This window comes from Drosophila teissieri, chromosome 3R (genome assembly GCF_016746235.2).
Source record: "Drosophila teissieri strain GT53w chromosome 3R, Prin_Dtei_1.1, whole genome shotgun sequence".
NCBI classification, from domain to species: domain Eukaryota; kingdom Metazoa; phylum Arthropoda; class Insecta; order Diptera; family Drosophilidae; genus Drosophila; species Drosophila teissieri.
Window position 1 is genome coordinate 25,977,474 of NC_053032.1, and position 23,220 is coordinate 26,000,693.

At 43.8% G+C, this 23,220-nt stretch overlaps 2 protein-coding genes across 5 annotated transcripts in view; both read right to left on the reverse strand.

Moving 5' to 3' along the window:
- The window catches only part of LOC122622256 (sterile alpha motif domain-containing protein 5-like), a 153,806-nt gene that overhangs the window by 51,562 nt on the left and 79,024 nt on the right, over positions 1 to 23,220 (reverse strand). The window lies entirely within an intron of this gene.
- LOC122622255 (poly(A) RNA polymerase gld-2 homolog A) lies at positions 16,479 to 21,797 on the reverse strand. The gene is made up of 4 exons (XM_043800575.1): positions 21,552 to 21,797; positions 18,689 to 21,482; positions 18,169 to 18,432; positions 16,479 to 18,106 (listed from the first exon to the last, which is right to left on the reverse strand). The coding sequence occupies exons 2-4, from the start codon at positions 21,275 to 21,277 to the stop codon at positions 16,919 to 16,921; spliced, it is 4,041 nt and encodes a 1,346-aa protein (XP_043656510.1). The 5' UTR covers positions 21,278 to 21,482; positions 21,552 to 21,797; the 3' UTR covers positions 16,479 to 16,918.

Below are 23,220 nucleotides of genomic sequence, written 5' to 3' on the forward strand. Positions count from 1 at the left end.
ATCAAAAGTTTGTTGGTTTTGTCAATTTCGTTTGCTCGAAGTATTAAACGTTTATTAAAGCGTCTGCTGACAGATTACAGGTGGTTTCATTTTCCACATCCCACAAAAAACGACACTCCGCCCTCGCAATTTCAGTTTCAAAGGGGGCAAAACAGCAGGAAAAGTCAACAAATTGACACATTAAAACAAATGAGGCCACTGCCAGCCAGACGACGACTAGCAGCTGTCGAAACGACATGGCCAACTAATGGAGCTTGTTATAGTGCCAGCTCCTGAAACAAAAGCACCGAAAGGCACCAGAAGGACCTTCGCACAAAAACTGGTGTAGCATACTTTTTCGGGCAGCCTCAAGTTAGTGCCAAGAAATTAACGCCTTGACGCGACGCGACAAATGTATTTTCTCCCATTTTTTCCACTTTGCCCATTCATTTTTTTTTGTTTTTTTTGTTGTATACCATTTTTTATCCAAACTTTTCTTGGCCAGCAGCACCTGGAATTCGGGGCGTTGCCTTCGAAACTTTGTCGCCGCACGCATAAATCAAGTTAATCATTTCGGTGGGGAAAACTTCCCGGCAGCGCAAATTGGACATTTATATTTCCAAGCCTCCGAAAATAACTGCTATCCCCGTGACCCTGATTTATGATCTTTAACATTGCACTTGACATCGCGGACTTAGCCAGATGATGGGTGTATTTATCAGAGAAGAATATTATAAAAACCTGATGCCGAGGCCAAAACAATACACGTTGAACAGTCAGTCAGCTTACCTGCAAGGAAAAGAAAGAGAAATGCAGTTGATTAGAATTTTTGCTCTCAAAATCTTGACTGTAAAAATTGCATATTTGCAATTCAAATCCATTGGCAATCAGGAGTAGCAGCAATAACAATAACGAAATTAAGTTCGAGCTAAACAAAAATGGCAAATGGATAATTTCTCCAGAGATTGAATAAGTTTCGAGCAGATAAACTTGTCTTGCCCATATAACAATTTCTGGCCAGCAGCTGAAGGCATCGATGAAATGCAAGTTCCACCTACATAACAAGAAGTTAAACAGTGCGCTTCAGCACTGTAAAGCTTATATATGCTTCTACAAGAACTATGACTTTTGAAAAATAAAATAATATTTTAAATTTCAATGCTGGCAGAGATTCTTCCGAAAATATTTTCCTGATTTCAAATTGGCTCTAGCTTACAATTATGACACGCACTGTCAGGCCAGGGAAATCAATAAGACCGGACCAAGAGCAATCAGAGCATACTGAGAAGCACATGCCGAGAGCCGAGCGGAGGAAGTTGGCCATGTATATTCAATGGAAACTATTGAAAACAAGTTGAGCAAACTTTTACCCCGAGTCAAGTATGGATGGGTACATCACATGGCATGGGCGAGGGAGCCAGGGAGCCGGAGAGCCAGGTGAGACAGTTATAAAATCCGAATTGAAATGTGAAAGAGTTGCTTGACTTTGCTTATGCACTTTCCCAAATGCAACTCGATTCTGGATGCTGCAGAACGAGAAGGTCCTTGATTGGATGTGTGAATACGGGAAGAGATTGACAGGCAAAGGAGGGCACTACAAGTGCGTGACACGCGACGGAATCCCGGACGGCAATGGTAGCCCGTAACTGTGCGACAGGCAGAAGGACACGGGAACAGGCCAAAGCACCGGTAATCCTTTGGGGCCAACATCCAGACACAGACGCAGACCTGGCGACCGAGCCGCCGCATTCAAACGAACGGAGCGTACTGAAAAATTTAACAAAAATTTCATTGTGAGCCAGCCAGATGATCAAATCTTATGGAAAGGGCTAGCTAAGCGAGCAATCAGTCCTGGTCAAGTGGGCGTGGAAACACCGGAAAATAATTTGGAAACAAAGCTGTTTCAATGGGAAATAAACTATATATGTATGTTCCTTTATCCTACTTACTAGTCAGGAAAAAGCCATTCAATCTATTATAGCGAATATTGAACACATTATCCAAGTGTAATTTTCCTCGCTGTATTATTTGGTTTCGAAAAATTGTAAGCTTGCGTGCCAGTGCGTTTGCCTTGGCCGCCAGCCAAGGGGAGATGTACTCAAAGGCTGGCCGAGGGATGGGCACTTTGGGGTTGAGGTTGCTGCAGACAGATGTCCTGGCTGGTCAGGATCCTGTGGTCAGCTAGGTGTGTCCGTTTTCCTTTTTCGGTGGGTGCGAGTGCGAGCGTGTGTGCTTTCTGGGATCCCCACTTGGTTAGTTTTGGGGATTTTGTTTGTCTCGCCTGTTTGCAATTTGCATTTTCCCTGAATCTCAACGAAACCCATTCCATTGCCTCGGGGCAATGCTTCATTATTTTTGCAAACTTTTTACCTAAATTTCGAGCATGCAGCATGTGGTGGGTGTGCATGTGCGTGTGTGTCTGTTTACCAAACACTTGACCATTTATGGTTAGCCAAAGCAATTTTCCATGCCTTGTTCGCTCGTTTATTGATAAATTAGTTTTGGACATTTGCTGACAGTTTTCTTGTGCCCCACATCCATTGCCATGGGAAAATGCAATTATTGTTAATAAATGCCCTTTGTCCGTTGAAAACGGAGACAATTCAATTAAAACTGAGACAGCCAAAAGCGAACGACAATAACCTGTCAATTGCCAAAGTGGAGAGTCTGTCTTCAGGTGGTGGAATCCCCTTGGTGCCATCAGCCTAATAGCTGAGATTGTATGACAAACTGTCACGAACAGGCAGCAGCCATAAACAAATCCGCTTAGCTCGGCTTTTCTTCAAGTTTTCCCCGCCTCCGTTGCTGGAACTAATTTTCCAGGAAAATTTCTCGGCGCCGAGTGGAGCTAGCTGGATGGGAAAGCAGCAACTACTTAGGTTGCCTGCGTGTTGCAGCACTTTTCCGAGCGATAGAAAAGCAATTCACTTTGAAATTTGCACCTGTAAACATTGTCAAACAATCAGCGGGGGCGGCGAGGAGCCAATGGGGGGCGTGGCCGGCGGTAAGGACAATGGCATAACACAACACTTGAGTGCACGGTTGGGCCACCTGATGTCGTTTTTGTTGCTATTCCTGCTGTTGTTGTTTTTGTTTTTGCCATTGCCGTGTCTTTGCAAATCGCCTTAGCTGGTAATTGTGTATATGAACACGGCAGAAGAAAAACGAGGGCCAGCACCGAGAAAAGACCTCAAAAGCAGCCGTCGAACGGAGGGCATAAGCAGAAAAGACAGCACACTACGAGATACACTCGAAAATGTAAAGTAAACTTCAATACTTTTTAGTATAAATAACTTTTTTTTTAATAATTATTAGGAATTTTTGGATATATCGAAATAAAGCTGAATTTCAGAAACATTAATCATTATTATACCATATATCCCTTGCTTAAGATGAATATGTGAGGAATAGCAAATTTTGTTTCGAGTGAAACCCTAGATGGGATGAAACAGGACAGCGGAGCAGCAGTTCTTAGAGCTCGTTAGGCAACGCCTTCTATTTTTGCACAATTTGCTGACTTTGCTGCGTCCAGGGCCAGTGGCACATCCTGCCCATCGGTTGGCCAACTTTTTATGCCCCATCGTGAGACGTGAGATTGACCAGCTGCAGTGAGTGCCGCCTGGGCCAAGCAAATGCAATCATAAAATGTGTCATTATATTAAACTCAACTCTCGAGGCTCGCCCACTCCGCTGCAGTTGCTTATTTTATGCTTATTGAAAAGCCTGCAAGTATGCAAGATTTTCCCTTTGCCATTTTCCCCATTTCCCCATTTCCCAACTGCGGCTGCCACATGAGTCCCGTTTCTTAAAGTACTAAAGCTAACTAAGCTTGCGTTTGGCCAAGAAAGTTGTGCGGCAAACCCCATTAAAGGAACTTCAAAGTGTTCGATGGGAAACCGAAAGTTGTTAAGTTTTAGCTTCTACATTTTTATGCAATAAAAGGTGAATGAATAAAGTTCTGTAGTTTTTATCGTTTCAAAATTCAACTGATAAATATTGTGAAATACACTCAAAATCGTAAAAAGTTTCATACCGTTCTTTGAAAAGTTGAAAATTTGCGGCCAAGTGGCTGGATACAAAATGTAAGCACCTGTTTTTTCAATATTCCTCTAATGGCTGGCAATTTTGAGCGGAAATCGTTGGGGCAGCTGAAATGGCAGTGCTATCATCAGCGAACCTTCAACCAATTGAGCGGCAACAAGCTGCAAGGATCCAAACACCATCACCATCATCATCATCATCATCATGGGCAACATTTAGCATATTCACTTTCAATTTTCCATTCTTTGGCTCCCTATTCACTCTGTTTTCGCTTTTGTTCTCGTTTCGATTGCGAATTCGCTTTGTTTCGCTTTTGTAATTGATTTTCAACATTCATTAGATGTTATTTTTTTAGGTACGTTTAGCTGCTGACCTTCTCGCTTTTGAAAGAAGGAATACACTTTTTGTTCTACCTCAGCAGAGCAGCTTGTTGCCTTTTGTTTCGCCTTTCAAATGGCTTTTTTCCCGGGTTAAATGTGGCAGAATTTCACTTTAAATGTTTGTATTCGACGAACGAACTGGGCTCCTATTGCTCCTTTTCCACTCACAATTGTTTGAATTTTTACTTTCGCATGTGCGACTTGATTTCCGTTGCAAATGGCAGCTTCAAGAGGGGGCGGTCGGTTGGCGGTGGGGGCGTGGCATTATAAGTGATACTGAAAGCGTTGCTGCGATGCTTTTTATGTGTGCCATTGTATTGCGGATTGGCAATGGCGCAGCTTTCGCCATTGTTAAATGGTGCGTATGATTTATATTTTATTTTGTATTTCTGTTTGCTTTTTATTTTATCGTCTTCCCTACTTGGCTGTATATTTTTTTCACGTTTTTAGGGTACCCTTTCAAGGATAAAGGGGCAGCACAAGTGCGAGGACGAAAAAATGTAAATGAGTCACAATTAAATGCACATTTTTGCACACTTGATCAAAATGGGTGATGGGGGTAACAAAAAGGGGAAAGAAATCCCGGAGACGATGGCCAAAATTGTCCACATAAATTATGTCAAAATCGGTTGAGATAATGCACATGAAAAATGTGGGAAATGCTTCGGAGAAAGGAAAACAAAACAAAACCGAAGCGTTTGCATGTTGGGGCCAAATAAACAGAATGAATTTCGACCAAATCTCGCCAAGAACCCAACAAAACAAAGTAATAAACCCGAAAGGAATTCCATAAAACCAACAAAAAAAGCAACGCGACGAACAAATTGTTTTGCAGGCATTTGGCATGCCAAAAAGGACGAACAAGGATAACAGGCCAGAAATGTCTAGCATTGCAGAACTAATAAAAAAAAAAAGCCAGAAAAAAAGGCAAAAAATTGAGCAAAAAAAGAAAGCAAAACTCAAATACATTTGAAGCAATTTCACTTGCGAGCGAACGCAATAAAAATCAAGAATATTTGCAATGAATTTCCAGCCGTTAAGAAAAACCCCTGCAACGTTGTTGGAAAAACCGAACGGCGAACGGAAAAGTAAATCGGCGGCAGCGATGGCGTCTGCAGATAAGACGGGAAGCCATTGAAACACACACGAAAGGATGGCATGAAGTCGAAAGGCGGGAAAATAGGGGTTCTTAGGGGTCCGGAGTGCAGGGAGTCGATAGAGCGGGAAAAACGATTAAGCTACAGGGTGCCACTGGGCTGAGAAAACTGTGGTAACTCAACCACATAAGACAAAGCCAAGTGTAAGATACTCATTAAATTTATGTGATGAAATCTGCTTGTTTTTCCCAATTTCCACTTGTTTAACTCCAAATCAGTCATTTCACAACTAAAGTTTTGAAAAATTGTTTAGAAATCATTTTCTGTAGTAACTAATGTTCATTAGCTCATAAACTGCTAGAATAATAAACTCTGTAAGCGGAAAAATAATCTCATCCTTACAACGTCGAAACGCACTGTAGTGGCTTATTCTTGCCACTTCCTTCGCTCCGCCGATATATGCAAAAATGAAGTCGTGTGGCAGGCTGAATGAATATCTTTATATCGAGAGGCGGAGAAATAGAGAGTGCCGTGATGGCTGGGGCAACAAAAAAAAAAGGGAAAAAGAAAAGTCTCAGTTGGCTACATGAACTGAATGTGTGGCAAATGGGAAATTGAATTTCACGCAAAGCGAAAACAAACCCAGCCAAGCAGCGGATGAAAAGGACAAGGCGGCTCCGGCTGCCTGGGAAATATGTAATAAAATAATGCTTAAAGAAAATTTACGCCATCGAACTGGAAAGTTTCGCAAAGGGGACACAGGCGTGGCGGTTTCTCCTCTCTCTCGCCATTTCGATTTTCCTTGAAAAACCTTGTCGTGTCGCCGCACGTGCGAGCAGTCAAAATGAAAATCGAAAGCAATAAAAACTCCGCGCGACACACAGCATGGCGTATACGTAATGTCAGGTAAGAAGCTCAGCAGCATTTCAGCCAGCAATCAGAGGCAGTTGACAATGGCAAACCCTACTGCATACTTATTGGGTTTTGGGGGCACCACCACTGAGAACCACCGCGCCATACCTTGCCACATCCTGCACCACCACAACCGCATGCAGCTGACACAGGCAGTTAAGCTATTTTGTTGGGAAAATGTTGAAAATATGAAAACCGACAGATTGACAAAGCGTTGACTGAGGGAAAGATGCCGGCTAGAATCCAAGCAGCAGAGGTATTTTTTCAATTTATTTTCATGTGCACGCCAGAGCGCATTTTCATGCGTAAGCGAATGACAATCACATGAATAAACCCACCCGCAAAACAATTTCAATTGAAGCGCATACTAAACGTAGGCGTGAGCTGACAGCCAAAGTCAATGAATAGAAATAATGAAATGTTTTCACTCTGCTGAAGTTCCAGCAACATCTGTAAACCTTAAAACATACAAATATACAAGTGCAATAAAAGTTAAATATGTTGATTATTAACTTGTATATTTCTTTAAGGTACACGTGATAATCCACATATTTGAAATTTAAATATATTTGGAAAGATTTTCCACTAGATAAGCGCACAATTATCATTTCACTTCACGTTCCAGCGCAAAATCAAGTTCGAGAAGCGAGCGCATTTTCCTGGCTAATATTTTCCCCCAAAAAACCCAGCCGAAATGTGATATTTCCACTTGAGTTGGCCGAGTCAATTCAAGCATCATCAAATAATGTCTAGCCTGGGATCTGTTCCAGCCCACGACGACTGTCAGGCGGACTTGATTAGTTCTTGGACATGGACCCTCTACTCGGTACCATTTTCCATTTCGCATTTTCCATTTTCCGTGTCTCTCCAACCCCGTGGCCAAGTTTTGTGTATATATTTTCAGGGGTGTCCTTCAACTTTGGTCGATGGGAATTTGCATTTTTAATTCGCCTTTTGCCATTTTTGCATAATTCGATGTCAACGTGTGTCAGAGTGGCAAGTTTTGCTGTAGCCCGCTGTTGCCGTATTTATTTGCTGTTGTTGCCACGGCTGTCAGCTGCTAGGGATCCTGCCTGGCCAAACTCTAACCATTCTATCCCAGCCGACAAAACTTTTGCTCAGAAAGCCAACCCCAGCGAAATTGTCTTGTCAGTTAGCATTTGTCGCTGTCTAGCGGGAATATTTTGAGGCAGTCGGGGGAATTAATATACAATTGCATAGCTGAAGGCGCATTTAAATAAAATAAACAACGGAGCGAAACTAAACAGGTCTCGCAAAACTTTTGTCACACTCATAAATATTCATAAATTCCATTTGCAGCGGGGTGGCCAGGTGCCGAGCAAATAACAAAGTAACAGTAGCATATTTTCCATTTGATTGCCCCCAAGTATTCTAATTTTCTTTCGGTGTGCTCACTGCTCGCGGCCTTTGAAAATAGCAGTCAATTCTGGGGACGACCGCCCACCTCTTAGATAAAACTCATTAAAGTGGAACTTCTGCAATGATAAGAGATAATAATAAACAAGACAACAAAGACAATAAATGACAACCAGGATGGTTTACAAGTCACTTCCGTTCCGTTTCAAGCGGTTCCGCTGAAGCTGCTCCCTTTTTTTCCCCCATTGTTAATGAAGGCCGTCGTGTGATCTCTATCAAAGTTTTCCTCTCAGCTTTGATGATGTTTTCCTGCCCAGCCAGCGCCGCCGCCCATCGGAAAAGTGTGGGCGTGTCGCAGCTGTGCGAGAAGCAACAACTAAATTAAAATTTACAGCACTTCAAATGGAAACGTGCCTGTTTTATTAAATCAATTTTTACGACGCGCTGGCCAAAGAAAATGGAAAATCCTGTTGTAAAAACTGAGTTTTCCCTTTTGCGTTCGGCCAAGTTTTAGCTCCCGTTCCTCCTGTTGTTGTTTTCGAAATAAATTAGACATTTAATGATGACCGCAGGCTGTTTGTTGATTGCTCCCTGTCTTACGGCCAGACTGATGGAAAAGTTGCGCATTTTTACAGAGATTTATTTAATTTAATTGAAGTTTTATTGCCTTAGTCGGCGTTGCGGAAGAGATAGCAACTTAACTCAATTCTCAAGCGACGAAGGCTTTAAAGATCTTAAAGTTTGGCCAGTGGTCTGGATATTATTTGGTAAATACTGGTCTCCTTTGGAGTCCTTATTTCACTTTATTCATTCTCCATTTTTATATCTCTTCTCTCTCGTCCTAATTGAATTAGACAAACATAAAATGCAGAAGATTACTTTCACTTGAGCGCCTTTAAAGCTTTCGACACTGCAAGAAAGAGAGGCATGGATCGCAAAGAAAGAGAAAGAGAAAGACTATGTAGTAAATGGCATGGCGTGGTCAACAGAGTGGAGTGCTGCGTTTTGCTAATGAAAATTACAACGGAAATCCAGGCTTTCCCTAATGCACTCGACAAATGCAAAACAATGACTGAGAATGGACACGGAACATCAAGAGCGCAAAAACGCACACTTTTCGCATATGAATTTCAATTTGCAAACTTCTTGGGTACATGCACATGCCCAAGAGCCACATCCAAGGACAACAGCCCCAACTCGCACACACATAATATACATACAGATGTACCTTAAGTAAGTACATACATATATATGCAGCTATCCACACACGTTCAGGCCCATATCCTTACACCCACTTTAGAAGTCGTCTGTCTGTGTCAACAAATTGCAGCCAGTCAACAACCTTTTCGCCAAGTTTAAGGTAATAAGTTGAGCACAAAAAAAGTAAAGTTAAGGCAAAGTTAAAAAAGGAGCACATTGTCTACACTCGAAAAGAAAGCGGAAGAAAATTAAGAAAGGAAACCTGCTTTTGACAAACAGAACATCGAATACGCGTTGCAGTCTTGAGGAAAATCGTGATAAAGACAGACAAAAGAATTATAAATGGGAGAAATGGGTGAAGCAGAAACAAAAGCACTTTGTTTAATGTATAAAAAATAAAGTATAACAACTCAGTTGTTGCGTTAAATAAGGAAATGTTTTAATAAAGCTCACAATAAAATGGGTAAACAATTCGTTTACTTTCCCTAGACTTTGTTTGGACTTTCGTTAAAATTTTATATTTTACGGTTTAATATTTATTTATTACAGTGCCGAAGTATACGAGAGAAACTATTCACATACGCCCACTTATCCTGCGAATTCCTGGAGGCCAAGATGCATATGCATAAGTTATGACTAAGTAAAGTTCAGGAACCCAACCAAGATGATGATGAAGGGACAGGACTTTAAGGGACTGCTTGTTCCAACTGGGCTTTAATTATTTTTAGCTGTCTGCCTCTGCAAATCATATTAAAACTTTTCTCTTTTCGTGTTTGCCAGAGACAAAAGGCAAAGGAAAAAATTAAGAAACTTTGTGCGCCGCAAAATGAACTGTGGGGAAAGTGTGACCCCAAATCTCCACCCATATCCAACTGGCCGTCTCCCTTTCCCCCTGCATATATCCTCCACTTTGTCTCACTGAAGTCAGACAGAAGGAGTCTCGCATTAACAGGACGAGTCTGGCAGCAGGACTCTACACCTAATTATTATGCTATATGCGTGCGGGGTGCAAAGCAAACGCACAGACGGCCTTAGAAAGAGGCAGCCATATCCAGCGTGAAAGAGGTGGCACTATAGCCTAGGAGTGAGAATGGTGGAGCACATAATAATAAGTAGAAACCCAACTGGGAAAATGAACATGGACCAGTAGTCGGACTTGGACTTGGACTTGGGCTTGGGCATGGACTTGTGTCCTGGCCTTTGTTGTGGCCACTCTTCTCTGTCCATTTCATCCGGCACTCCAATTCCCAGTTTGGGCTCGTCTCTATTCCCCAGCCACGCTTTTTCGATTTCAATACAAATAAAGAAATTGCCCGAAGAAAGCTAGAAATTGGCAATGGCAGCCACAGAAAAATTGAAGAAGAGAAAACTGGAAAAACTTTTCCTTTCGGCTAGCACTTAAGACCCACAACGAGCTGATGAAGGAATCACAACAACAACTGGAACAACAACCATCGGCCACCAACAGCAACTCGAAATGCAATTAAGTGTTGGTAGTCGGAAAAATCTCAGTTGGAAAGTCCGTGTCCAAAAGCCTCGGGTTTTACCACAAAAATTGCATGCGTTCTTCGGTCAGCTCAATAAAAATTGCGAAAAGGACTTGAGTTAATGCTGCACAGATAGAGAGACAGACAGAACGAGATGGGCAGATAAATTCGCTCACCCACTCTAACTGCATTCTGCACTCGCAGCAAGAGGTATTAAAAGGAAAAGAAAAGAAAGGAAAAAAACCGACATCGAGGGTAAAAAGAATGAGTGAGAAAAATTATTATTTCACATTTAGCACGTAACGCACATAAATCCTTTTAAATAAACGTTTGGCACGTTTTTTGTAATATTCCTCGCCGCGCGGACTGCAACGTTGTCCAGGTCCTGCAAAAGTGCGCAGGACTTTCCAGGTACCGGAGTCTGAGTCCGGGCAGACACTTAAGCCTTATCCTGCCAGCACAACTCTGAGTTCTTTTAATTTCTTTCTTTTAGCAACGGGACGGAGAGCTAAAACTTTGAATCTGTCACAGAGCCGAAGAACTAAATACTCTTTTAGAAATCCCAAGGACACTGGCATCTCCAATGAAAGAAATGTGTAATGAAATGCCCTAAAATACTGCTTACAATTCATGACTAAACTGCCGAATTGAATGCTCATTAAAAGGACTTGTGTTGCAAATGTTTTGTGAAAGCAGGTTCCCTGCTGCTTAACATATTCACAATGCCCTCCAGTTAAGGCCGCAAATTACTTGAGCTAGCAGCGAGGAATGAGCCAGGATCTGCTGATGGGACAGCAGCCAGCAAGGATTATGGCATCATTCACCATGGCGCATGCAAATGGGCACTGAAATTAATCACGGCGAGCGCCAAGGAGCTGACAGTCTGCAGCACCATGACCACCGGCATCCGTAAGTTGCTTTTTAATTGATCGGATTCGCGCGACGCGACGAGTACAACTTCTTGGAGGACAACTCCTTGGCCCGCCTCGTCTCAGTCTCCGTCTCCATTCCCTGCCACTAATTGCAGACGCTTTCAGTTTTGCCAGCTTGGCGCACATTCATCATTTCGTTGTCGAGAAATAACTATGGCAAAAATTCATAATCGAGCCAAGAGGCGGCGCAAATGCAAATGCAAATGCTTTGCCCGTCCAGACAGTGGCAAAAGTTATCTTCTGCAATGCAGATAGAGCGAACATCCGCCCGAGTCCTGTGACTTTACTTCACTTTTGCGAGATCCTAACGACTGACACGTGAGAAGTTTTTAACACGTACACGAAGAGGCCACAGAAATTTACGAGTTGCTGCTGCTACTGCTGCTGCTTCTCCTTCTTGGTGATTTATTTTCCAGAGTATGAATTTTCTGAGCCGCCGCTTGTTTTTCTTATTATACGTATACATTTTTTTTTGGTTACTTTTTATTGCATTAATTTTTATCACTCTCTCCCAGTCTGTGGCCGTCTGAAGGTGCCACACAGGTAGCACGCGATAAGACTGGTCGCCGCCGCACACTTGAAAGCGGAAAACCGCAGGAGGAAAATCCTGCGCGGAGTGAGGGAATAAAACTGAAAGCCAGCGTACAGCACAAGAAGGAAATGCAAAAAATGACACGAAATCGTTAAGCGACAACCAGCAGCAACTTCGACTTGAACTCTGCACTCTGCCGCAGAGCTGACACTTGCAGCTCCACCCCCTCATTTTCCATTTCCCTATATCTCCACCCCCCCACCAGCACTTTTTCCGGCGGCTCCTCGACTAACAAGCGTGCCCAGGCAACGGAAATACTTGCCCCCGTTCGCGGCAAGTGTTGCGGCGATAAGCAGTGCCACGCCTACTTCCCACCAAAAAAAAAAAAAAAGTACGACCCCTTTTACTTGGCTCGCACTTGAAACGATATGCAAATGTGCATGTGGCAACCCTCAGGGGCCAGGTAAACAAGCGACCCTCTCCAAAACTCTTTTCGTAACTCTTCAACATTCCCAAAAAAGTTACAATTTATGTAACGAACTACAGTGGCGGTCGCATAACTAGCACAACTATTTGCCTACATTACAGCCATGGAATGCAGCAGTAATATTTATAAATAATATATATGCATTTTCAACTTGAGATACATGTATATATTTTTGCCCGCAACTGTGCAAAAAGAAATCTCTATCGATGGATTGTTAGAGGACCATCGATGACAGCGATACGACAGGGATATGGATTGTAGCTAGATATATTCGGGCAGATATGGATATGGATATGTATATGTATATGGATATGGACACGGATGATGAAGGGCTGTGCTCTGCATGAATTTCAATTTTCCCATAAGCAAAAAATGCGGGTAATTTGTGTGTGCGTGGATTGTTGCGATCGATTTTGTTTCCATCGCTTGTCACTCTTGTCACACAAAGGCAACTCTGGCATGCGTGTGTCCTCTCTCTCTTTCCCTCGGCGCCCTCACTCTTTCCCACACTCGTGGTTTTTCACAATTTTCCAGCCTGAGGAGGCAGGACATGCAGCTTTTTTTGCGGTTGATTTTAAATTGTCTGCCCAGAATTCGCCAGTGAAGGAAAAAAAGACAAAAAAGGCGAAAAAAAGAAAAGCCGTCATATGAAAAATGCATAATAAATGAGCTTGATTGCCGAATCGGCGGAAAAGGCGGCGGCAGTGGGCGTGGCAGCGACAGTTCAAACACGCCTTAAAGCTTTATCGCCTGGCAACTTTCCCCGCGCGCTTTACATTGATTGATTTTGGTCGTTGCTTCCTTACACAATTGTTATGGCCAAGGCGTTTAACTATCTAGGGGGCGTGGCCGTTACAGAAATTGAGTTGTTTTAAACGCAAAGGGCGGAAACTGAAAAACAAACCATAAATGAGTCATAAAACTAGCGAAGAAACCGAATGTCATCTGTCGCAAGTTTAATTTTTATGATAAAATAGAGTTCCCCGAATAATAAATTCTAAGTGCTGGCGTAAATACAAATATAAATTCTAAAATGGCGTTCGATGTGCGCCGCTGTAAAACATATTTTTATATTAATCTATATGAGTGCTCTTTTGTACAAAACTAAAATCCCTTTCATTTGGCGTCGAGTAAATAAAATCAAGTGCGTGCAAACAAAACCAAATGTTTGTCCTAAGCACGGAAAACATTTCCACAATGTGTCGCTGGATTTTAAATATTTAATGCGTTTCTAATTGTGCGGGAATGTACACACATGTGAGCAATTCGCCCACACTAATCTACATTGTATTATGCACGGCATTTATCACAAAGTTGAAATGATTTATTGTTTTCAAATTTAAATTCCGCTCTCTGTTTCTGAATTATGCTAAGTGCTCTGGCATTAGGCAAACCAAAACATGGCTCAAAAAAAGACAAAAACAAAACAAAAAAATCCAAAAACAAATGCATTAAATTGCATTTAAAACTAATTAAAATTGTAGACAAGCACTTACGCTAACATTATTTATTATTGTTGTTACTGCTGCTGCTGTTGCTGCTTTTGTGGTGTGTTAAAAAGGTTTGTCGTAATGAGCTTACCTGCAATTAAAAGAACAAATATGGGCAAAAATGTAGTGAGCTGTTTTTGAAAAACTAAATTGCATTAAGGGCATTTGAGGTTCACTTAAATAAGGCAGTAGTTGTTGAGTTGGGCCTGCACTCAATCAGAAGTCACTCAACCCTGCACTCCACACATCGCACACATTCCCCTGCCCATTGGGGCACTCATTCATTTATTCATTCACCCGACTCGTTCAGTTAACTCTCTCTCTCTATCTCTCTTATTCTGTTGTCCTGTCCACCTGCCTCAGGTAATTTGTTGCTCAGTGACCAACGAGGTAACAAAGGCCCAGAGACATAGAAACGCAATCCCATGTCGAGTCCTTGTGTCGTGTGCTGGCTGGCTGCTGCATCTTTTCCAATCCAAACCAAACCGAAGCGAACCCTTTTTGTCTCTGTGCGTCCATAAAAAAGGAGCGGAGGAAAATTGAAATGACATCGAATGAAAATTCCCGTACGTGTCCCAAACAATATAAAAGCCAAGAACGAAAACCCAATCCCAAGCCCAATCCCAAGCCCAATCCCAATCCCAATCCCGATCCCGAGATCCATGGGGAGTAATCGCTCTTTCTCCGCTCGACGAGACAAAAAGGAAAACCTCTCATGTGGGAGGTACAAAAAAAAAAGAAGGAGGAACAAAAAAACAGGAGAAAAGTGTCCAAGTAATCGAGCAACTTCAATTTGCTGGCCATGGTGGAAAAATGAAAATTGTCAACCGAAGTTTCCACGCCTTTTCCCCCGCCCTATGATTCCATTTAGCGCCTGGCACGCCAATTACAATGACAATGAATAATTATTCAAGACCAAAGACCAAATCCCGGACAGGAATTTTAATGCACCAGCTGCTGCTCTCTATTTTTGCCGCCCCTCCTTCCCCTTGCGGCGTCACAAAATTTTTCCGTTCCGTGCGAAATTTTAATGAAGTTCATCTCTAGCATTCCAGCGACCAACGCGCCCTTTGTTGTGCAAATTGTCTTAGCTCCGGATTGGGGTATAATTCCAATTGCGAATGCAAATGCATTACCATTAACAAAAGACATTAATTACTTGGCTGAATGAAAAATGGTTGAGGGACTTTCGTAGCTGACTGCTGGCTGCTGGCAGCGTTTCGCCGTTTAATTGCCAAACATTTTTGCACATATGCACAAATTAGTGTGACAATTGTTCGGCTGCGTTAATGATGATGATGATTATGAAGCTACAAACGCTGCCATCGCCGCGCCATCCTGCTGCTGCCATTCGATATTGCATTACAGGCAAAGCAATCCAATTCGAAAACCACCCAGCCAGCCAACCTGCCAGCCAGCCACCCAATTGCAATCTGAAATCCCAAACCAAATCCCGTTGACAATTTTCGCCATTAGGTGGGCGACGACAGGAACCATCGGCATTATATCAATTACCCAACATATCACCCATTCAACCCCGAAAACGCAGCACAGCACTGCTGATTGTGTGGACTGACTGGAGCTCCTGAAATCGAGCATTGCAATTGATGAAATAATTTGCTGCACTGACATTTTTGGTTGCCATCGATACTGGAGGAGGACCAGGCCGAAAACAGATGCAGATGGTAACAGTGTTGTGGATGGGATATGGCAAATGCCAGGACTATTGCCACGCCCCGTCATTGTACATCCAGCTACCACCGTCATCTCATCTCATCTATCCTATATGGCGTATGGCGTAACAGCTGCATCAATGATTTGATTTGATTTCCTTAGATAATTGCCAAACTGAAACATGTGCGAGAATTTCGGCCATCCGGAGGAGAGTGTCTGTCCCAAGGGTGATATTCGATGATGACGGCAACCACTAAGAATTAATCAGAGCGGAATATCAAATTGAGCATCCTAAATAATTTCATTCGCATATAGTCCGAGACCCCAGAGAGTCCAAGTGTTGAAATGAAGGCATGGAGATTGGGATCAGATTCGGATTTGGATTCCGATTCGGGACTTAATAGCTGGATGATGGATGATTTCATTGGGTTGATTTACGCACATACTTGTATGTGGGGAGAATACATTATTAGCATTTATAATACTAAAGTTAAGTTAAAGCTTTACGCATTTACATAAATAAGTAACAAACGACATTTTGGTGAATGATTTTATTTTATATAATTTTTTTTGGCGCTATCATCAGGTTAATTCAAGTTCTTGGTTGAGTTTGATAACCCAACTGTTTAACTCGTAAGCTTTTTGTGAAGATTTGCGCGTTTTTTACATTTTCTATTATTTAGTTACAAATTTTGTCGTATTTATTGTATTACAAATTTCATGTTTTACGTCTTTTTTTTGTAGAGTTTTTAGTGTTTTGTATTAGTTTGTGCTAGAAACCTATTCCAGTAAAAATCTTACGAATTGTGTAGAGATAAAATGTTCGTTTCCCTACACTATACAAACTGCTATATATTTTTTTTACATTTTTAATTTGTGGGTATTTTTTATTTTTTTTTGGTTTTATTTGTTTAATGCACGCTTTGTATTTTTGTCTATTTTTTTTTTTAGCAATTGTCTTGCTGTGAAGCTTGTGAAAACAAGTTTAGCCGTTGTGGTACGCAAACATTTGAAACAGTTTGTTGCATTTTAGCAGATTTTTGTGTTTTTTTGCGACCGACTTTGCGTTGAGATAGGCGTGTGATTATTTATATGGTCATTTCACGTTAAGTGATTCGAAAATCAGCTATTTTCCTACTAGCTTATGTTAATATCCAACGTCAAATTTAAATCGGTTGAAAAGCGTCCGGCAACTACTACAAAAAACTTCCGTTCACAACCCTCAAATTTTTTTTAAAATCCTGATTAGCGCGTATATACAAATAATTCTTTTCTTTTTAAGTGTGTTTTGAATGTGCTGAGTGTTTTTTTTTCGTTTAGGTGAGAGATTTTAAGCAATTGGTGGCTGGCTGGCCACAGGATTATCCTTGGATCGCATCTGACTGCCGTTGCCAATACTTTCATGACTGGCATCATAGCTATTGTAATTGCTAACTGGCTGGGCATCTGGTTTGTTGTTAATATCATCCCAAATGGCTGTTGTTGCCTTGTCCACCATCAGCTTTGAAGGACGCGGCGATGGCATTGTGCTGTTGGATCTGGAGGAGCCTCGATTCGGTAGCATGCGGTGGTGCTGACCCTCGTAGAGTTCGACCTCTGAGTCCACCGATGGCTGCTGCATCAGTATTGTGGGTCCATCGTAGTCCTCGAATATGGCACTAAGATTCCTCGTCGATTCCAGTCTCCTGTAGCTGGCCACAAAGATGGCTTTGATCCGCTCAAAGGTATCCGTATCGTACACCGATCGAGCTGTATTCGTCTGATCGAAGGGCTCTTCGATGCACAGCTCATTCCATTGGTGTATATCGTTTTTGGGTGCACTGGCTGCCCGGCACACTTCTATGGGCAAAACACCACCCACTCGTATCGAGATGGCATACTTCCCATACTCGAACACACTGTAGTAGTGCAGGAAGTTCAACAGCAACTCACCCAGCGCTTGGCTGTTCTCCGACTGATACGGAGCCATCACCTCGTTCATGTCCACATAACCGAAATCGTTGGGCTGCAGCAGACCAAACTTATCCGGATGCAACTTGTGCAGACATGGAAGCACAGGTGGACTTGCTCCAACCTGCAGGAAATGAATGACCATTAGCATGAGCGAGTAGCTCGATATGGTCATGTTCTTGGCATTGTTGATGTTGTGATACTGGGCCCACTGCTTCACGGTCAGGGCCATCGGACGAACTCGCCACTCCAGCTGGGAGTAGCAGTACAGCAGATGGGTGTTCCTGATCCCAACGGAGTTATTAAAGTTGATGTCCACCTCCACTTTGTGGCATCGGTCGGTGAATCGCAGTATGGGCACCCGTGCTTCGATCAAATTGAAATCCTGGAACATATCCGTGCGGCTCAGTAGCGCCTTCATGACTTGCAAATGATAGACGGCCTCCATGCGGGGATCAATGTTCGGATTGGTGCAGGCCAGCATGCAGATATCCATGTCTGAGCACTTGGAACCAAAGTACGAAATGGATGAGCCCACCAAATAAAGTCCATATCTTGGATAGTTTTTCTGTAGATCGTGAAGGAACTGAAAACTGTTGATTTTTTCGAAATACTCCCAGCTAAACTCACCATGGCCACTGTGTAAATGGCACGCCACAGTCGCATTTTGGTCTTGTAAACGTGACGTGTCTGCTGGGACTCGAGGAACTTCCTCCACACGGACAGGGACAAGGGCTCCCATTTGTTCTTGCAGCCCACAACTTTCGGTGGACGTCTCATTTCCACCAACTTGGCTCGGAGTAAAAAGCGATCTGCTGGCGTGTAACCAAAGAATTCGCGCCAATAACGATTGTGAACCACCAAGGGCAGTTCATCATCATCGTGTTCTTCTGGCTTTAAGGTTGGGATAAGAGTGTGGAATGAACGAATTTGGAAAATTTGAAGCTTTTTTCGGAAACCGAATATATCTTTTTAGGGGACTCAGTTTTCCACATTAATTTGAAATGTTTATAGGTAAGATTTTATTTCGTAAATCTTAGAAAAATATCAGACAAACAGACGCAAGGATTTCTTCTTCCGAAGAAATAAAGTAGGAAATTAGTCCCCTGAGAGCTAAAGCAATTTATCGAGCATTTCAGAGTTCACCTACCATTGTAATATTGGACTTGGATGCCATTACACTCTTGCTGGAACTGGCAGACGGACTGCAGGAGAGATTTGAGGCCATAGAGATGTTGTCCGGCTCCTCGGCTATTTCCTTCAAGTGGATCTTCTTCCCGCTTTCAATGGCATCCGGCTGACTCTGGTCTAACTTGAATACCAAATCTTCGGAGTGTTGGTTCAACATATCGCCGCAGCAGCTCAAGCCTCTTGGACTGAGTTGCGAATGGTAGGGATAATGCGACTGATGATATTGCCTGTGGGATCTGTAGCCATTGGTTTGGGGACTCTTTCGGTCCAGCTCCTTAAGATTATGCATATCGCCGTAGGGCACCAGATTGGGCCCACTGAGATCGGGCTCCTCAGCCCCGGTGGCCATTGCTAAGCAGCTGATCATTATATCGCGCACCACCGACTCGACGGAGGCATCGCTTAGTTCACTTTCGGAATCATCGCTCTCCACACTGGGAGCAAAGCTGGTGAGGGAGTGATTATCATCGCCGTCGAGTTCGGAATTTGGATGCGATTGCAGGCACGATTGAGCGTCCAGCTCGGAGGTGTCCTGCTTAAGAGCGGGCGGCTCCAGGTCGGAGGAGAAGCCGCCATTGGCTGGATCCAGACCCAAGTCAGCATATTCCTGGCGCTGATCAAAGTCCGAGTCCAGCGGCTGCTCGCCCTCCAAAGTGGCGCTGCTGGCTGTGACCGTAGCTGTAGCTCCTCCACCTCCACCTCCTGCTGCTGCTGCTCCTGCTGCTGAACCGGCAGGTGCTCCGGTTGCTTTTGATACTCCGGGCTTTCCGGCTGCCAATCCCACAGGCGGTGCTCCCGCTGCATAAACCATATAGTGTCCAGACTGGTAGACGAAAGCATCCATGTGCCTCGATTGGTAGTAACGAGATTGCTGTCTACCGGAAGTTTGTCCTTGATAGGCATTTGCTCCTTGGAACTTCGGAACTCTTCGCACTGCTGATGGCGGCTGCTGCGGTGGCTGGTAGTTACTTATTGGAACGGACGTGGTCACCGCCTTTTGCTCAGATGGCTCCGGTGCAGTATAACGCATCCGGTTTCTATAAGTGCGATGTGGATGCTTGATTGGCGAAATCGAGGTGTTCGAGCTGGGTCGCTTGTTCAGCTGGGACTTCGAGGATGAATTGGATAGTGATCCGGAGGAGTTTGATGTGTGCTCCTTTCCAATCGAATTCTTGCCACCCCGTTTGGCATTATGACGATTTCTGGGATTGTTTTGGGTCGTAGCTTCTTGATTGTTGCGGCTGGTTGCCACATTCTGGTCACTGGAGCTTGCTGCTCCCGTTGCAGCTACACTTGAGGCCACCTCTGCTGCGGTTGCAGGTCCTCCGGCTGCCACAGCTCCTCCCTGAAAACTACGGACATTTGCCACAAAGGGTGCTTTAAAGCGGGGACCGCCACCCATTCCACTGGCGATGCTGTTGTAAAAAGTCTTCGAATCCCTGTGCAGCAAAGCTGATGCCGCTGCAGTGGGCACCGCCTGTCGTCCGCGGTGTGTTCCCGGTCTGCCATAACGCCACGGGCTGCTCACCTGAGGAGCGTTGCCAAGTGTGGCAGGCGCTTCCTCGCTATTTTCCGTTCCCACAGCGGGTTGAGCCAGTATATGTGGCTGTTGGGCCACCTGACGACTAGTGCGTGCCAATCCCGACACCGCAGCTGCATTGATTCCACCAGCAGCCTGGTTGTAGTAGCCCGGGTATATTATTCTCTGCCCATACGGATGCTCAAAGCCGACCGGCATCATGGGTATGCCATATGGCGGCGAGTATGCCTGGTTGTATGGATAATTTCTATCGAACTGCCAAACGGCGTTCTCCGCGTGCCACAGACGCCGCTGCGGTCCAGTGGGCAGATATCCCTGGTATATGAACTGGGCTGGTAAGCCGCCCGCTGCTGGCAAGCCACTAGATGAAACTGGACTTGTCATTGCTTCGGCTCCCGATCCCGGCGAGCCAATTGATGTTGTGACTGTGCTGGGTGTCGTAGATGCTGTTGCCGTGGTTCCGTTGGCGCCTCCAGCAGATCCTGCGTAGCGAATGCCCGACGAACGTGGTGGCGCGACGCCCATGGTGGTCAGCAAGGGCATGTGAGTGGTTAGTAGGGGGGCCGTGGTTCTTACGGTGCGAGGGGTGATCGATGAGGGCGTTGGTATATTGAGTGTCATGCCGGCCATGCCGCTACCGATCCCGTAGAGAAACTCCATGGAGTACTTGTAGCCACCCGGCGGGCGGGGGCAGGTGTGCACCACTGTCGTTTTGCGCTGCCTACGTGGCTTTGGGGCACCGTGCTCCAAGTCATCCGTCTCATTCCTTGCAGAATCTTCGATTTCCAGTGCTATGGGGGCCATACTTGGAGCTGGAGCTGGAGCTGGTTCCATTGGTACCTCTGCCGGCGTTATGGTCTTCGTGGTGATGTTCATCGTGTTGGTTGTTGCCGGTGACGCTGTGGTGTTTGTGGTGGAGTTGCTAATGGCCGTCGTTGTTGCCGCTGCTGCGGCTGCTGCCGTGGCACTCGAGGATGCCGCTGCTGCCATTGCCATAGCAGTGGACATAGCTACCGATGCGGCCTAATCACGATCCAAACGACATATATCTATATATATGTGCGTACGCAAACGCAGATTGCTAAAGAATATGTTGTGTGTCCGGTACCTCAATCTGTCACTCCTAGTAAGCAAAGAGTTGACAGCAAACTGAAGGCCACACAAGGGGTCTCGATTTTTGGGGCTCTATGATGGGTAACTGGAAACGGGAGCTCTGAAAAAGCCAGAAACCCACATGAAGGAATATAGATTACATGATATCAAGATATCGCTATCCGCATACCTTAATGTGCCGTTTTTAAAGGCTTCATTATGTTTTTATTGCTGGGCTTTTTCAATAATTTTAGCTTTGCTTCCACAATTTTGGTATTCGAGTAGATGAAATTCGCTTGCTTCGTGGTATGTTGTTAAAAAATATCCACGTTTTCAGATGGCAAACACAGTTGGTACAGAAATTTTACACAATTTTCACTAGGTTTGTTCACGATTCATACAAGTAAAAAAATGTGCTTGTCATTTATGTTAATTCGATGGGAATCTGGCCAGTAGTATTGGTAAGTGCCTCTAATGTCACACTGCAAACCGATTGTTTTCTAGTGTTGGGCACAAAAAAACAGAAAAAAAGAGGAAAACAAGTGGCACACTTATTGAACACTTGCACTTCAAAGGATTTTTTATTTGGTCTGGGTTTCAGGATTCACACTCTTTCTTTCCGGGTGGCAATCCTTTCAACTTTCTCCACTCACCACTTGAGCTAAATTTCCCTTACGACGCATTGACTAAAACAAAGAAGGCTTTCGCAAAAAGCTGACACATTTCTAAAAAACAAAAAAAAACATGGAGAAAATAAAAAGAGAAAATCTGCGCCATCCACTTAACATAGTTCCATTCAAAGCTTGGCTCAGACTCCTTTTTCCATCCCGCCTCCATTGTCTTCATATTACGTTTACAATTTGATTTGCTTATGTAAATTATGAAGATTGCCCACAAAAAGCAACCGCAGCTTCAAGGATTCAAAAATTCAATTCGATTTGCCGGCTCAGCCGAAAAAATGCAACCGAAAAGAAGGAGAAGAAGATAAAATTGCGTTCTTCTGTAATTTGAAACAAATCAAATTTATTACCCCAGACGCAGCGGCGCCATTGGCAATTTTCAGATGCGGCCAGATGCGGTGAGCATATGAAATGAGCCCATGGAAGGGGAGGCTGAATGGAATTGGTTTAGTCTACGTGCATATTCAGATACGGGCCCCGAACGCTCACATATTCTAATTAGATTTATAACGCAACAATAACTGTGCTGTGCTGTGCTGAGCTGTGCCTCCATTATGCCCCTTTTTCATTTTCCAGGGCCAGATTTTCAAATTTAAAACTTTCCATGAATTATGGTCAGTGGCAGAACAATGGGGTGCAGTTTATATGGATTGAAATACGGCCATACTTTCAAAAATGTACCTAATGTATCTAATATTTGGCCATAGTTAGCATGAGCTTCCAGCCGCTTGATTCTCACAGTGTATATAGTCAAGTGAAGAGATAAACCAACAAAGATTGGTCTCCCTGCCATAAAATTCTACGTGGAATTCGGTTGAGTCATGCCATATTAGGGGACTAACCCCCCCCTCCGCCTCATAAAATATCCTTCTCATTTAATGCCGTGTGACGCGTGTTACAGATTTTCGATTTAGCACACACCCAAGGACACTTTTTTCCGGGATCCCTTTGCCGAACTAAAAATTAGCCCCGAAACAGAAATGGCCAGAAAAAAAAGTTTCATATTACATGCAAGCAATTTGGCAAATAAACTGTCAGCAGCACTGAGGGATATACCAAAAAAAAAAAACAGAAAAAGGGGGCGGGAGGCGTGTGCTGTATATGTGTAGGTACGAGTGTATATGTACTTCTATATGTACTATGCAATGAAGATGCTCGGGCAGCCAGTCATCGATTGAA